This window comes from Schistocerca nitens, chromosome 1 (genome assembly GCF_023898315.1).
Source record: "Schistocerca nitens isolate TAMUIC-IGC-003100 chromosome 1, iqSchNite1.1, whole genome shotgun sequence".
Lineage (NCBI taxonomy): Eukaryota > Metazoa > Arthropoda > Insecta > Orthoptera > Acrididae > Schistocerca > Schistocerca nitens.
In genome coordinates, this window is record NC_064614.1 from 105538525 (window position 1) to 105554873 (window position 16349).

The 16349-nt window shown below is 38.7% G+C and overlaps 1 protein-coding gene across 3 annotated transcripts in view; it reads left to right on the forward strand.

Moving 5' to 3' along the window:
- The window catches only part of LOC126241881 (DNA excision repair protein ERCC-1), a 129044-nt gene that overhangs the window by 17741 nt on the left and 94954 nt on the right, over window positions 1-16349 (forward strand). For 2 of the 3 annotated variants that reach the window (XM_049948043.1, XM_049948044.1), the window contains exons 3-4: window positions 12092-12286; window positions 14161-14346. In XM_049948043.1, the coding sequence (XP_049804000.1) occupies window positions 12092-12286; window positions 14161-14346 (381 nt within the window). The remainder of the gene's footprint in view (window positions 1-12091; window positions 12287-14160; window positions 14347-16349) is intronic. The other variant, XM_049948045.1, reaches the window with a different exon arrangement.

Consider the following 16349-nt stretch of genomic DNA (forward strand, 5'->3'; position numbering starts at 1 on the left):
CATGGCTGCAAAGTACAAACATGAGTTATTTACAGGATGGGATAACAGTTAGAAGCTTCAAGAACAATGTAATAATTCCAATTCAAAAAACGGCAGGTGCTGGCAGGAATGAGTATTATTGAACCATTAGCTAATAAGTCATGGCTGCAAAGTACAAACATGAGTTATTTACAGGATGGGATAACAGTTAGAAGCTGACCAGGGAGGAAAAAAGTTGGAACTCCACCGAAATGTTGGAGCATGGATAGCAATACTGGCCCTATTACTTAGAATATAGTTTGCAGACATGTAAACCCACATTTGTAGATTTAGGGGGCAAAAACTGTTGACTGGAGTACAGCCTGAAATTCTAGAGTTATAAGAGAAAAAATCCAGGGAGCAAATTTACCTTCAACTTGTACTAAAATCGAACAGCACATGAAAGGGAAGCAGTAGTTGAGAAGGCAATGAGACAGGGCTGTAGCCTGTCCCCAGTGTTATTCAGTCTTTACATGTAGCAGGCTATGAAGAAAACCAATGAGAAATTTGGAAATCGAATTGAAACTCATGGAGTAGAAGTAAAAACTTTAAGTTATGGCTGTGAGCTTGGAATTCTGTCAGAGATGGCTTAGAAAATCAATTGAAGAGAATGTATAAGGTGATCATCAATAAAATAGAAAACTACTGTAGTGTCCTTGATGTAAATCGGGCAGTGCTGAGGGAATGAAATTAGAAAATGATATTATAAAGGTGGTAGATGAGTTTTGCTATTTGGACAGAAAAATAACCAACACTGGTAGAAATCTAGACAGTAATTTGTCATCAAAATTATTGTCATTCACATTTTTTCTTAGACACTCCTCTAAAAGCTCTATAATCTCTCCCTCGTAAAGGACTATGCGTGAGGAACTACCTATTTCACATCTACTAACTTGAATGTAATAATTACAACCTTTCGCTCAATACAACTGTTACAGTTCAACACTGAGTTAATCTCGATGTCCCTAGATGGCAGTACTATGCAGCACTGATCGTTAGTAAAGTCATATTCGAGAATGGAGCATGTGAGACGTATGATCATCCATTTGTAAACAGTTCTATTGAAATGACAATGGAAACCATCCACACTGAAGATTGCAAAAAAATATCACACAATGAAAAGTTTTGTGTTGCAATGACTAATTAAATATATTTGAATGAAGTGCACGTTTTTGTTTTAATGTAGACCATAACTGATTGACAGTGGCATCATTGTTTCCACAAAGAGACTCACACAATCCTCTGTGGTGCGCTGCTCCCTTCCGAGCTACAGCAATTTAAATAAGAGCGCATGGAAACACCCTGTGTTTGCATTACAGAGTACAAAGGGTTAAATTTACTGCTCTCCAACACAAAATCATAGAAGCAGAAATTTTGATGGGAAGTGGCACATGCAAGTGAGTTTTTATACCCTAAATCCCATGTATTCCTAACAGTTTACCATTTCTCTTTAAATGTGAACAGTCCCCAGTGAGCTTATGTCATGCAGTTACCATAAACGAAGAACAATTCAAGACACTGCCTGTTGTGGGCATGGAGCTTACGGTCAGTTGCTTTTCACACGGCCAGTTCTTTGTGGTTGTCTCCCGCATTAGTGAAGTGAACAAGTTCTTCATTCCTATCGCAAATCATACTACTTCAAACATTGTATACAAAGAAGCTTTATAAGTAAAAAATAAATTTCACATGTACGAAGCCTCGGGCACAGCTATAAAGAAATCCCAGGAAAGGCCAGGTTTCTCAGTTTGTCACGCATAAGACCACTGGTCGCAGCACCTGATGAAGATGATTAAGGCAGTTGTCAAAACATTGCATGGAAAAATTCATTTGTATCTCACCTGGGCATCAGAAAACACATTGTTTAAAACTATTAGATTACAAAGAGACAGAATGGCTGATCGATACTTTACCTCCTTGATGTGGTGCGAGTAATACATTTAAAAATGGAAAAAAACTGTTCTTAGCTTTTGGGATTTATGTGTCCCTTCTGTAGAGGGTTGTGGCTAACCTCCCCCTCCTGCTCAAATGTCCTCAACCAATAACAGTTTGTTTCCTTATGAAGAAGCATACAACTTCTGAAAACTAGAACTAATTTTGTTTTCTAATTTTAGGTGTATCTATTGACAGTAATCCAGAGAAAATCAGAATTGGAAGATCCGAAAATTATATAAGTTTAAAACTGCTTGGGATTTGTTGATGATCTTGCTTTCTCAGCCTACAATGTTCAAGAAACCATATAAGTTAAATCACTACAAGAAACAGCTCAGATAATCAGTATTAGAATATTGTTTGGAGGGAAAAAAAGAGCAGAAATTATGTTAATTAGTCCCCAATTGCAAACAAAATTACAAAAGAAAAACAGGAAATCAAAATCATTGATAAAGTTAAATATCTAGGTGTAATCATAACATACAACCTAAATGAGAAACTAACATGGCAAGCTAGAATTAAAACATGAACAAAGCGAATTACAGTATCAAAATCACTTGCATCAAAAAAAGCCTATCAATTGCTGCAACATAAAACATTGACACAGCCAAAAATAACATACACAGCTGAAACCATCTTTAAAAAACATCTCATTCCTTGGCGACCTTTTCAGAACATCGGGAAACAAAGTTAGTAAGAGAATAATAGATTTGTGGAACAATAAAAGCAACATTAAACAGATTATAGAAGTTAAGAAAGATATAATGCCAAATTACAGCAGATGACTTATGAAACGAAACAGACAAAACTGAAATTTGGGTAGACACACAAACCAGACTGCAAAGGAAGATCAATAAAAGGACTACAGGAAATATAATCCCAAACAAAGAAAGAATAAGGAGATATTGGGCAGGCAGAAGAACAAAAACCATTTTATATAATAATAAATTAATCCTTAATATGACCATTGTAGTTTTAATAGTGTTATTGAATAACGGTAACTCCTTGTACAAACCTTTGCATAACTGGTTAGAGTGGTCTAATGATGAACGTAAAATATAAATATTAAAAAATAGTAATGGTCATACTGCACTACCATGCTTAAACTGACTGCCACAGTTCTCATATTGCAGGCAGCATAAATGAAAAGAGCTTTCCCTGAATTAGCCGGCAAGATAAATATTGGTAGATCATCAGGATCTCGTATTAATATCCTACCCAGTATCAGACTGGCCTATGATCCTACTTGCAGGGAGTTACTTGTTTTTATGGATACTAGGAAAAGGCGATATGAATCACAACACTAAAAAACACAAGATTAGAAAATAAAACAGAGATATCCTGAAATCAGTACAAGAACAAGGTACTCTTAACTGACAGCAGCCTCCACTGACATAAAATATTTGCAGAACGACATATAGAAAGAGCATTGACCTGTAACTACTCGACTTTAACTGAAACATTTCGGAGAGAGGATACTGAACCACGAGAACTAGATTTAGGCAACAAGAAGGAGGGCGGCGTACTGTGGTGAACCTTACAGCATAACTGCACTGCTCCTTTTCCACAGTATCGCAGAATACTCATAATTGCCAGACTACTGAAATGGCGATCAAGTCCGAGTGTTACTACTTAACTGCACCCTTAGTAACGGACTGTTAAACATTACTGCAGCACGATGCAGTGGACATATAGACAAGAACCAGTCGCAGGTGAGAGGGTAGGTGGCGGTCCTTACAAGGAGCTGTTACAGAATGTGCTGGAGCAGCGATGCTCGGGGCTTTTGTTAGCTGCTTCGCACCTTGTACTAGTGTGCCTACACCTGTGGGGGGGGGGGGGGGGGGGGACAGTTCTGGTGCCAACTTGGTGGCTGGTCAAGTGGCTATCTGTCACCTGGTGGGCTGTAGAACTGGCCACTTCTTTTCACCCCAGAGGTTTCCTAACCTGAGCCACTGGAACAGTGGGCTTTTTTGTATTTCTGTATTCATGTGCCCCTCAGGACCAAGGAGACATTCCATTTAAACTTGGATCTTTTTAACAACCACTACCATAGTGAACAAATTATTAATTCATCTCCAAATGGTGGCAACTGAAATCTGTTTACAGATTTTGGTTCCTCTGTGGGTAGGGAATTATTATTATTCTTTCTTTCTTTTCTCAGACGTTATGTCTGGTCAAAAATGGAAAGTGACGCGGACCTTGATCAAGCGTGACTTCCTTTTAACAGTACGGTATATGTTATATTGCATTGAGGAACTTTCGGGTAATTGAACATGTATCAATAATTACAGATTTCTGTAGTTGTATATATAAGTTTGGATGTAGCTGTATTGCATTGATGTACTGGTGGATATTGTGTGGTATGACTCCTGTAGTTGATAGTATAATTGGTATAATGTCAACTTTATCCTGATGCCACATGTCCTTGACTTCCTCAGCCAGTTGGATGTATTTTTCAATTTTTTCTACTGTTTTCTTTTGTATATTTGTTGTATTGGGTATGGATATGTCGATTAGTTGTGTTAATTTCTTCTTTTTATTGGTGAGTATGATGTCAGGTTTGTTATGTGGTGTTGTTTTATCTGTTATAATGGTTCTGTTCCAGTATAATTTGTATTCATCATTCTCCAGTACATTTTGTGGTGCATACTTGTATGTGGGAACATGTTGTTTTATAAGTTTATGTTGTAAGGCAAGCTGTTGATGTATTATTTTTGCTACATTGTCATGTCTTCTGGGGTATTCTGTATTTGCTAGTATTGTACATCCACTTGTGATGTGATTTACTGTTTCTATTTGTTGTTTGCAAAGTCTGCATTTATCTGTTGTGGTATTGGGATCTTTAATAATATGCTTGCTGTAATATCTGGTGTTTATTGTTTGATCCTGTATTGCAATCATGAATCCTTCCGTCTCACTGTATACATTGCCTTTTCTTAGCCATGTGTTGGATGCGTCGTGATTGATGTGTGGCTGTGTTAGATGATATGGGTGCTTGCCACGTAGTGTTTTCTTTTTCCAATTTACTTTCTTTGTATCTGTTGATGTTATGTGATCTAAAGGGTTGTAGAAGTGGTTATGAAATTGCAGTGGTGTAGCCGATGTGTTTACATGAGTGATTGCTTTGTGTATTTTGCTAGTTTCTGCTCGTTCTAGAAAGAATTTTCTTAAATTGTCTACCTGTCCATAATGTAGGTTTTTTATGTCGATAAATCCCCTTCCTCCTTCCTTTCTGCTTAATGTGAATCTTTCTGTTGTTGAATGTATGTGATGTATTCTATATTTGTGGCATTGTGATCGTGTAAGTGTATTGAGTGCTTCTAGGTCTGTGTTACTCCATTTCACTACTCCAAATGAGTAGGTCAATATTGGTATAGCGTAAGTATTTATAGCTTTTGTCTTGTTTCTTGCTGTCAATTCTGTTTTCTGTATTTTTGTTAGTCTTTGTCTATATTTTTCTTTTAGTTCTTTTTTTAATATTTGTATTATCTATTCCTATTTTTTGTCTGTATCCTAGATATTTATAGGCATCTGTTTTTTCCATCGCTTCTATGCAGTCGCTGTGGTTATCCAATATGTAATCTTCTTGTTTAGTGTGTTTTCTCTTGACAATGCTATTTTTCTTACATTTGTCTGTTCCAAAAGCCATATTTATATCATTGCTGAATACTTCTGTTATCTTTAGTAATTGGTTGAGTTGTCGATTTGTTGCTGCCAGTAGTTTTAGATCATCCATGTATAGCAAATGTGTGATTTTGTGTGGGTATGTTCCAGTAATATTGTATCCATAATTTGTATTATTTAGCATGTTGGATAGTGGGTTCAGAGCAAGGCAGAACCAGAAAGAACTTAATGAGTCTCCTTGGTATATACCACGCTTAATCTGTATTGGCTGTGATGTGATATTATTTGAACTTGTTTGGATATTAAGTGTGGTTTTCCAATTTTTCATTACTATGTTTAGGAACTGTAGGATCTACTTTGTATATTTCCAATATTTGTAGTAACCATGAGTGGGGTACACTATCAAAAGCGTTTTGGTAATCAATGTATGCGTAGTGTAGTGACCTTTGTTTGGTTTTAGCTTGATATGTCACCTCTGCATCTATTATCAGCTGCTCTTTACATCCTTGTGCTCCTTTGCAACACCCTTTTTGTTCTTCATTTATAATTTTGTTCTGTGTTGTATGTGTCATTAATTTCTGTGTAATGACTGAAGTTAATATTTTGTATATTGTTGGTAGGCATGTTATGGGGCGATATTTAGCTGGGTTTGGTGTGTCTGCTTGATCTTTAGGTTTCAGATAAGTTATTCCATGTGTAAGTGTGTCAGGGAATGTGTATGGGTCTGCAATGTAACTGTTAAATAATTTAGTTAGATGTGAATGTGTTGAGGTGAACTTCTTTAGCCAGAAATTTACTATTTTATCTTTTCCAGGGGTTTTCCAATTGTGAGTAGAATTAATTGCTTGGGTGACTTCATGTTGCAATATTATCACTTCAGGCATTTGTGGTATCATCTTGTATGTGTCTGTTTCTGCTTGTATCCACCGTGCATGCCTGTTATGTTGTACCGGGTTTGACCATATGTTGCTCCAGAAGTGTTCCATGTCTGTTATGTTTGGTGGATTGTCTATTTTAATGTGTGTGTTATCTATTGTCTGGTAAAATTTCTTTTGGTTTGTGTTGAATGTTTGGTTTTGTTTCCTTTATTATTATTATTATTATTATTATTATTATTATTACTATTTGTTTCCTTTATTATTATTATTATTATTATTATTATTATTATTTCTTTCCTTTCTCAGACATTATGTCTGGTTAAAAATGGAAAGTGACGCAGACCTTGATCAAGCGTGACTTCCTTTTAACTGTACGGTATATGTTACATTGCATTTAGGAACTTTCGGGTAATTAAACATGTATCAGTAATTACAGATTTCTGTAGTTGTATATATACATTTGGATGTAGCTGTATTTATTATTATTATAAGGTTTTTTTCCTTTCTATAATTATTTAGATGCTTTAATTCACGGTTGAATCTTTAGATACTTTGGAATAAAATTCATAAGCAAATTATGGTAGAGCAGAGATTTGTTCCTCATTAAAAGGACCCGAATCTGTCACCTGATTTTATATTTATTAATTACTTCTTGACTCATCTTTAGTTCTGGCCCTGCACAGCTGCCCACACGCTTGCCACAGCACATGGTGTTTTCTAACCAGATGTGTTACAGTACTTTATATTTTATTTGCTGAGGGTAGTTAATGGCCAGCCATTCTGTGTTCTCATAATTTAACAGTTCCTCAATGGAATTTTATTTTTGTTTGGAACTATTACAGTAATTATCGATTGTTTTAATTGGTAATGCATTAATTGTTTTCACCTTAATAAAATATACGTCCTCACTTTTTGTTAAGAGGGGGCAATCGCTAACATTATCACAAGCTAAGCATGCTGCCTAAGGGAACGCAATGACAGTCTTCTGACAAAGTTCTTTTATTGTACTTTTCATATTTCTCAGCCTCAGGTCACACAAATAATTTCATTACTGGTTTTGAAATGTAGATACTTCAGACGATACTGGAAGTGGGATAGATGATGCCTATCTACAGGCATGATCCACTAATAGCACATTGGAAACAGGCAGTATCAAGTGTATAGTAAACAGCCAGAATGTGTTAATTTGGGCTGTTAAGAGTATGATTGGACTCACCACTACCAGTGTGCTACTTGTGGATTGCATCTGGAGACAAGCATTATCTACCCTGCTTGTCTAGTATCATCTGATGATGACTTGTTAAGGAGTCAAAACCAGTAATGAAACTGATGATGATCATGAGGTGCCATACTCCGAGGAGCGTAGGGGACAATGCGGGAGACCCGCACCGCTGTACTAGGCAAGGTCCTGACGGAGGTGGTTTGCCATTGCCTTCCTCCGACGTGCTGAAACTATATGAGTGATTTAATTTAATTTAATTTATTTATCCAAGGATCATCTTATAATCATATTGGATTTGTCATCATAATACAATGAAAATAAATAGCTCAAAAATGTACATACATACAAAATATGTAAGTATGCATTGTGAGGACAGGGCAGGTGGTTGGCTGTGGCCTTGATGAAGGAACCATCCCAGCAGTTGTCTGAATGATTTAGGAAAACTTAAATCAGGATGGATGGACAGAGACAAAATTTCCATCCTTCCGAAAATGAGGTCAGCACCTTAACAACTCATTTGGTTGGTCCCTACTGTACAATGTTCTATTGTTCATACAAGATAAGTTGTAATGAAAAATATTTTGCACTGTTTCTTCAACATCTCTTTACACTGTCACTGCACACACTATAAACAACCAGCGGTGACTCCAGGACCATAAAAATGCTGCTATGCCCCTTGTGCTTCTTCTACATCTACATCTACATCCACATCCATACTCCGCAAGCCACCTGACGGTGTGTGGCGGAGGATACCCTGAGTACCTCTATCGGTTCTCCCTTCTATTCCAGTCTCGTATTGTTCGTGGAGAGGAGGATTGTCTGTATGCTTCTATGTGGGCTCTAATCTCTCTGATTTTATCCTCATGGTCTCTTCGCGAGATATACGCAGGAGGGAGCAATATACTGTTGGACTCTTCGGTGAAGGTATGTTCTCGAAACTTTAACAAAAGCCCGTACCGAGCTACTGAGCATCTCTCCTGCAGAGTCTTCCACTGGAGTTTATCTATCATTTCCATAACGCTTTCGCGATTACTAAATGATCCTGTAACGAAGCGCGCTGCTCTCCGTTGGATCTTCTCTCTCTCTTCTATCAACCCTATCTGGTTCGGATCCCACACCGCTGAGCAGTATTCAAGCAGTGGGCGAACAAGCGTACTGTAACCTACTTCCTTTGTTTTCGGATTGCATTTCCTTAGGATTCTTCCAATGAATCTCAGTCTGGCATCTGCTTTACCGACGATCAACTTTATATGATCATTCCATTTTAAATCACTCCTAATGCGTACTCCCAGATAATTTATGGAATTAACTGCTTCCAGTTGCTGACCTGCTATTTTGTAGCTAAATGATATGGGATCTATCTTTCTATGTATTCGCAGCACATTACACTTGTTTACATTGAGATTCAATTGCCATTCCCTGCACCATGCGTCAATTCGCTGCAGATCCTCCTGCATTTCAGTACAATTTTCCATTGTTACAACCTCTCGATACACCGCAGCATCATCCGCAAAAAGCCTCAGTGAACTTCTGATGTCATCCACCAGGTCATTTATGTATATTGTGAACAGCAACGGTCCCATGACACTCCCCTGTGGCACACCTGAAATCACTCTTACTTCAGAAGACTTCTCTCCATTGAGAATGACATGCTGTGTTCTGTTATCTAGGAACTCCTCAATCCAATCACACAATTGGTCTGATAGTCCATATGCTCTTACTTTGTTCATTAAACAACTGTGGGGAACTGTATCGAACGCCTTGCGGAAGTCAAGAAACACGGCATCTACCTGTGAACCCGTGTCTATGGCCCTCTGAGTCTTGTGGACGAATAGCGCGAGCTGGGCTTCACACGACCGTCTTTTTGGAAACCCATGCTGATTCCTACAGAGTAAATTTCTAGTCTCCAGGAAAGTCATTATACTCGAACATAATAGGTGTTCCAAAATTCTACAACTGATCGACGTTAGTGATATAGGTCTATAGTTCTGCACATCTGTTCGACGTCCCTTCTTGAAAACGGGGATGACCTGTGCCCTTTTCCAATCCTTTGGAACGCTACGCTCTTCTAGAGACCTACGGTACACCGCTGCAAGAAGGGGGGCAAGTTCCTTCGCGTACTCTGTGTAAAATAGAACTGGTATCCCATCAGGTCCAGCGGCCTTTCCTCTTTTGAGCGATTTTAATTGTTTCTCTATCCCTCTGTCGTCTATTTTGATATCTACCATTTTGTCATCTGTGCGACAATCTAGAGAAGGAACTACAGTGCAGTCTTCCTCTGTGAAACAGCTTTGGAAAAAGACATTTAGTATTTCGGCCTTTAGTCTGTCATCCTCTGTTTCAGTACCATTTTGGTCACAGAGTGTCTGGACATTTTGTTTTGATCCACCTACCGCTTTGACATAAGACCAGAATTTCTTAGGATTTTCTGCCAAGTCAGTACATAGAACTTTACTTTCGAATTCATTGAACACCTCTCGCATAGCCCTCCTCACACTACATTTCGCTTTGTGTAATTTTTGTTTGTCTGCAAGGCTTTGGCTATGTTTATGTTTGCTGTGAAGTTCCCTTTGCTTCCGCAGCAGTTTTCTAACTCGGTTGTTGTACCCAGGTGGCTCTTTTCCATCTCTTACGATCTTGCTTGGCACATACTCATCTAACGCATATTGTACGATGGTTTTGAACTTTGTCCACTGATCCTCAACACTATCTGTCTGTACTTGAGACAAAACTTTTGTGTTGAGCCGTCAGGTACTCAGTAATCTGCTTTTTGTCACTTTTGCTAAACAGAAAAATCTTCCTACCTTTTTTAATATTTCTATTTACGGCTGAAATTATCGATGCCGTAACCGCTTTATGATCGCCGATTCCCTGTTCTGCATTAACTGTTTCAAATAGTTCGGGTCTGTTTGTCACCAGCAGGTCTAATATGTTATCGCCACGAGTCGGTCCTCTGTTTAACTGCTCAAGGTAGTTTTCAGATAAAGCACTTAAAAAAATTTCACTGGATTCTTTGTCCCTGCCACCCGTTATGAACTTTTGAGTCTCCCAGTCTATATCCGGCAAATTAAAATCTCCACCCAGAACTATAACATGGTAGGGAAATCTACTCAAAATATTTTCCAAATTATCCTTCAGGTGCTCAGCCACAACAGCTGCTGAGCCAGGGGGCCTATAAAGACATCCAATTGCCATGTCTGAGCCTGCTTTAACCGTGACCTTCACCCAAATCATTTCACATTTCGGATCTCCGTCAATTTCCTTCGATACTATTGCACTTCTTATCGCTATAAACATGCCTCCCCCTTCACTGTCCAGCCTGTCTCTGCGGTATACATTCCAATCCTAGTTTAGGATTTCATTACTGTTTACGTCTGGTTTCAGCCAACTTTATGTCCCTAGTACTATATGGGCGTTGTGACCGTTTATTAATGAGAGCAGTTCTGGGACCTTTTTATAGACGCTCCTGCAGTTTAATAAGCACATTAATATTGTTATTCCCTGTTGCATTTTGCCTACTCCTACCTTGCCGCGTCTCAGGAGGCGTCTTGTCGGGCCTAGGGAGTGAATTCTCTAACTTAAAAAACCCCCATGTGCACTCCACATGTACTCCGCTACCCTTATAGCCGCTTCCGGCATGTAGTGCATGCCTGACCTATTCAGGGGGACCCTACATTTCTCCACCCGATAGCAGAGGTCGAGAAATTTGCACCCCAGATCTCCGCAGAATCGTCTGAGCCTCTGGTTTAAGCCTTCCACTCGGCTCCAAACCAGAGGACCGCGATCGGTTCTGGGAATGATACTACAAATAGTTAGCTCTGATTCCACCCCGCGAGCGAGGCTTTCCGCCCTCACCAATTCCGCCAACCGCCTATACGAACTGAGGATGACCTCTGAACCCAGACGGCAGGAGTCATTGGTGCTGACATGAGCAACAATTTGCAGACGGGTGCACCCAGTGCTCTCTATCGCCGCCGGTAGGGCCTCCTCCACATCTCGGATGAGACCCCCCGGCGAGCAGACAGAGTGAACACTGGCCTTCTTCCCCAACCTTTTCGCTATTTCCCTAAGGGGCTCCATCACCCGCCTAACGTTGGAGCTCCCGATAACTAATAAACCCCTCCCCCCGTGTGTCTGCTCGGACCTTGCTGAAGGAGCAGCCACATGTCCACTCACAGGCAGAGCGGGCGATGCCACATGGCTAGCCTCCTTTCAGTACATCTGGAAAATTTACTCCAGGACCAAAATGAAACACACAATAAATGAATAGCTAATGTCTTTTTAAAGACGTTTTCATCTTAGGTTTGCATCTTTTGCTCTGTTTGTTCATATTTTTATTTGAACTTATCGCTAGTACTCTTGACTGAATTGTGCCTTTTTCCCAAGAAAAAGACAATATTGAAATTATTATTCTTTACAGAAAGGAAACCCACTGCTGAAGAGTATTTATAATGTTCCATGGGAGTTTTCGGAAATTATTCCTGACTATGTCATGGGCAGAACAACCTGTGCACTGTTTCTTAGTTTACGATACCACACCTTGAATCCAGATTATATTCATGAACGACTCAAACTCTTGGGTAGCCAGTATGAATTGAGAGTGCTACTTGTGCAGGTACAGCATTTGTATTTTTCAATTATTTGTTTACATACATGCCTGTGTGTGTGTGTGTGTGTTTGAGAGAGAGAGAGAGAGAGAGAGAGAGAGAGAGAGAGAGAGAGAGAGAGAGAGAGAGAGGGAGGGAGAGAGAGGAAGAGAGAGAGAGAGAATAGCTCATACTAGAGAAACTGAAGTATTTAATATTGAAGTACGACAGTAGTTTTTTAATTTTCTGAAAATTCATCATTAAAAATTATGTATTTGTGCATATGATTAGTTGTTCGGAGAAAGCATGAAACTGGATATATTTTGGATCCTCTTTATTGTTTTTGTTACTTTCCTCTTTCCCACTTCAGTCTGGGTCTTCTCTCTGGTGCCCTCATAGAACACTGTGTTCTTATCTTTTTTTCTTTTTAATTCCTATTTTATTTTATGATTAATTTAGAGACATCTGCTTCCATTGCACTAATTATTTATTAAAACCATGACTGGATTTGGGATTTTATAAAATGCTATTGTCAGTTGTAAGAAATTATTGTATTTGGTAACACACAACTTGCAGTCGGGCCAGTTAGTGCAAGAGCTCCAATCACTCCATGTTGGCAGAAACTGTCCACCGTAGGGCAGCCGCACAGTAGGAACACCATGGTTGGCATTCCTGCTGTACAGCTGCTTGGCTGCGGACAGTTCCTGCCAACGTGCAGCGATCAGAGTTCTTACACTCACTGGCCTGAAGAAATGTTCTGTGTTACAAAATACAATATTATCATACTTCTGAAGATAGTGTTTTAAAATCCTGTCACAGGTCTTTGTTTGAATAAATAATTAATACAGCTGAAGCAGATCTCTCTAAATTAATTATCATACCTCTCAGTTGTGGGTGTCCCACGTATCAAATCTTGGTCACATTTTATTGTTTCAAATCCTTGTGCATGTAAGCTCTGTCAGGTTTTCTGTAATGATAAACTTTGAAGTAGGGATACCTACCTAATGGCATGTAGCATCCCATTTAACCCTGATGACAGAAGCCATGCATTGTGAGAATGCCCAGTGCCTCGATGGCCTCTATTACCCTTAATCTTATCACAAAGTATTCCAGCTACTCCTTATGTGATCTTTCAGTGATTCTGGACCATCTGACAGTTGTCCTGCATATTTTGCTTTCCTTGGTATTAATTTATGGGCATACTTTGTTTTTATCCATTCTCCACAGTATTTATGTGAACATCTGGACATTTCTAACATATAGAATATGCCGAATAGGTGGATTAGTGAGTACTTCTCTTCTGAGTGTGATGCAATTTGTAATAGAGGATGTACATGTTGTATCGATTTGATAGCACCATCCTTAAGCTATTTTTGTAAATTATCAATAGCTCACAGCATATTTCCTGACAGACTTTAATTTGCAATATCTGTGGAAAGTGAGATAAGATGATCAGCCTGTATTACAGAGCTGTTTTAATCCTTTGAGTGTTTTTTCCCTTTTCTTAACAAGAAAATAAATTAGACTTCAGCCTCCAACAAAATACTCATATTTCTGAACAGTGTTTAGTAGTTGCTTCTCAGTTTGATGTCTGTCAATGACTCTGTACACAAATGACATAATGGCTATGGTAAGAAACGGTAGTTTGTAAGGGCCAATTCCACAGTTAATGTCACTCGTATGCTAAGAAGATCTATACCTAACTGTGGCAGTGTGAATTAAAATAGATGTTCTATTTCAGTCATTTAATTAGTGAAACCTACTTTTGACACACAAGGTTGTACATGAGCACAGACACCTTTCCCTTTCTATGCTTCATATGGTTATTTGGAAGTAATAGCTTATTGTTTTTGACTTGTTACCCATTTTCTTATGCGTAAATAATTTTCTTGTGTTTCTTCAGGTGGACACCTTGGATCCACACCATACCCTTAAGTACTTAACGCGCATGTGCATCCTTGCAGATTTAACATTAATGCTTGCTTGGAGTCCAGAAGAAGCTGGACGCATAATTGAAACTTATAAAATGTTTGAACATAAGCCACCCGACATGATAATGGAGAAACAGGACCGTGACCCATACCAGCAGGTAATGTAATACATATTGTTATACAGACTATTAAATAAACATTTTATCGATTATCCTGGAACATTTGAAACTGGTAATATCACATATATGTGAGGACTTACTAATATGTATGGTCTAATATAAAACAATCATTGTTTTTTAAACATAATTAACACTAGAACAGTGAAAAAATCAATACCTTTAGAATAGTGGGAAGATGTCATTTGATTGCAATAAGATTTGCATTAAAATTCACAACAAGATTAAAGTAAGACCTATATTTTCCATTGATCTGTATGGCATCTACACATTTCAGATTCTTAACCTGAAGCTCTTAACACGTTTAGATAACTCTTTTGGTTACAAAAGCATTGCGTTTTGTTCTAAACATTGAAATCACACTTTAAACAGATTATTGATATTCTTTATTCAGATTTTGTGCAGACAGTATATATATATATATATATATATATATATATATATATACACAAAGATGATGTGACTTACCAAACGAAAGTGCTGGCACGTCGATAGACACACAAACATACACACAAAATTCAAGCTTTCGCAACAAACTGTTGCCTCATCAGGAAAGAGGGAAGGAGAGGGAAAGACGAAAGGATGTGGGTTTTAAGGGAGAGGGTAAGGAGTCATTCCAATCCCGGGAGCGGAAAGACTTACCTTAGGGGGAAAAAAGGACGGGTATACACTCGCACACACACACACACACACACACACATATCCATCCACACATATACAGACACATATATCGAGAGCTTTCGTTTGGTAAGTCACATCATCTTTGTTTTAAGATATATTTTTCCCACGTGGAATGTTTCCCTCTATATATATAAAGTGCTGGCAGGTCGACAGACACACAAACAAACAAACAAACACAAACATACACACAAAATTCAAGCTTTCACAACAAACTCTTGCCTCATCAGGAAAGAGGGAAGGAGAGGGAAAGACGAAAGGATGTGGGTTTTAAGGGAGAGGGTAAGGAGTCATTCCAATCCCGGGAGCGGAAAGACTTACCTTAGGGGGAAAAAAGGACGGGTATACACTCGCGCGCACACACACACATATCCATCCACACATATACAGACACAAGCAGACATATTTAAAGACAAAGAGTTTGGGCAGAGATGTCAGTCGAGGCAGAAGTGCAGAGGCAAAGATCTTTTAGCGCAAAAAGCACATCTGGTGAATGTGATAGCAATCTTTGTCTCAAATTACTCCAATGACAACATTCAGGGGATATTTTTATTCGATTCCAAGCATTTCATTGCTGTGATGATATGATGCATCAGTCAAAAACAAGTCAGATGCATTGATGATGAGCTATCCACTTGGTGGCAGGCACATATAGTGAGCCCTGACTTCTTTCATGTGACAGCATGTTTGAGACCTTTCATTCTGTCCCGTCTCTGTCTGCCATCTTTGGTTGAGTCAGTTGTCTCTTGACACTGTTGTGGAGAGAACTGAAATGGGGAGTCATGTAGTGATTGTAACTCCTCAGTCTCATTATTTTCACTGCCAGTTGTCTCTGACAGAAAATCACCATTTGAATCTGATAAATCACATTATGGATTCTGTAGAATACATACAATCTCTTCATCAGTAATAATGTGCTGAAACAACATAATTTAAATGCCTTTTGCCAGGAAAAAATACTAACTAACTTGTGAGGAGGAGACAGTAACACACAAAACATGATTGAAACATCATGTGACAGTGTCCAGTGTGCACACCATTGCAACAATGCATACATCACCATTCAAGAGAGTGATTCTACTTCTACAAACCAGTGTGAAGTGCATGCCAGAGAACGTTCCCCATTTTACCAATTATTAGGGCTTCTTCCCGTTCCATTCCTCAATGGCAGGTGGAAAGAATGATGCATTACACTGTCCTCATGAACTCCTATGAGAACAGTACATAAGAGGCTGTGTAGTATATTCCTCAATTCATCATTTGAAGCTGGTTTTTGAAACTTTGTAAGTAGGCTTTCTCAAGATAGT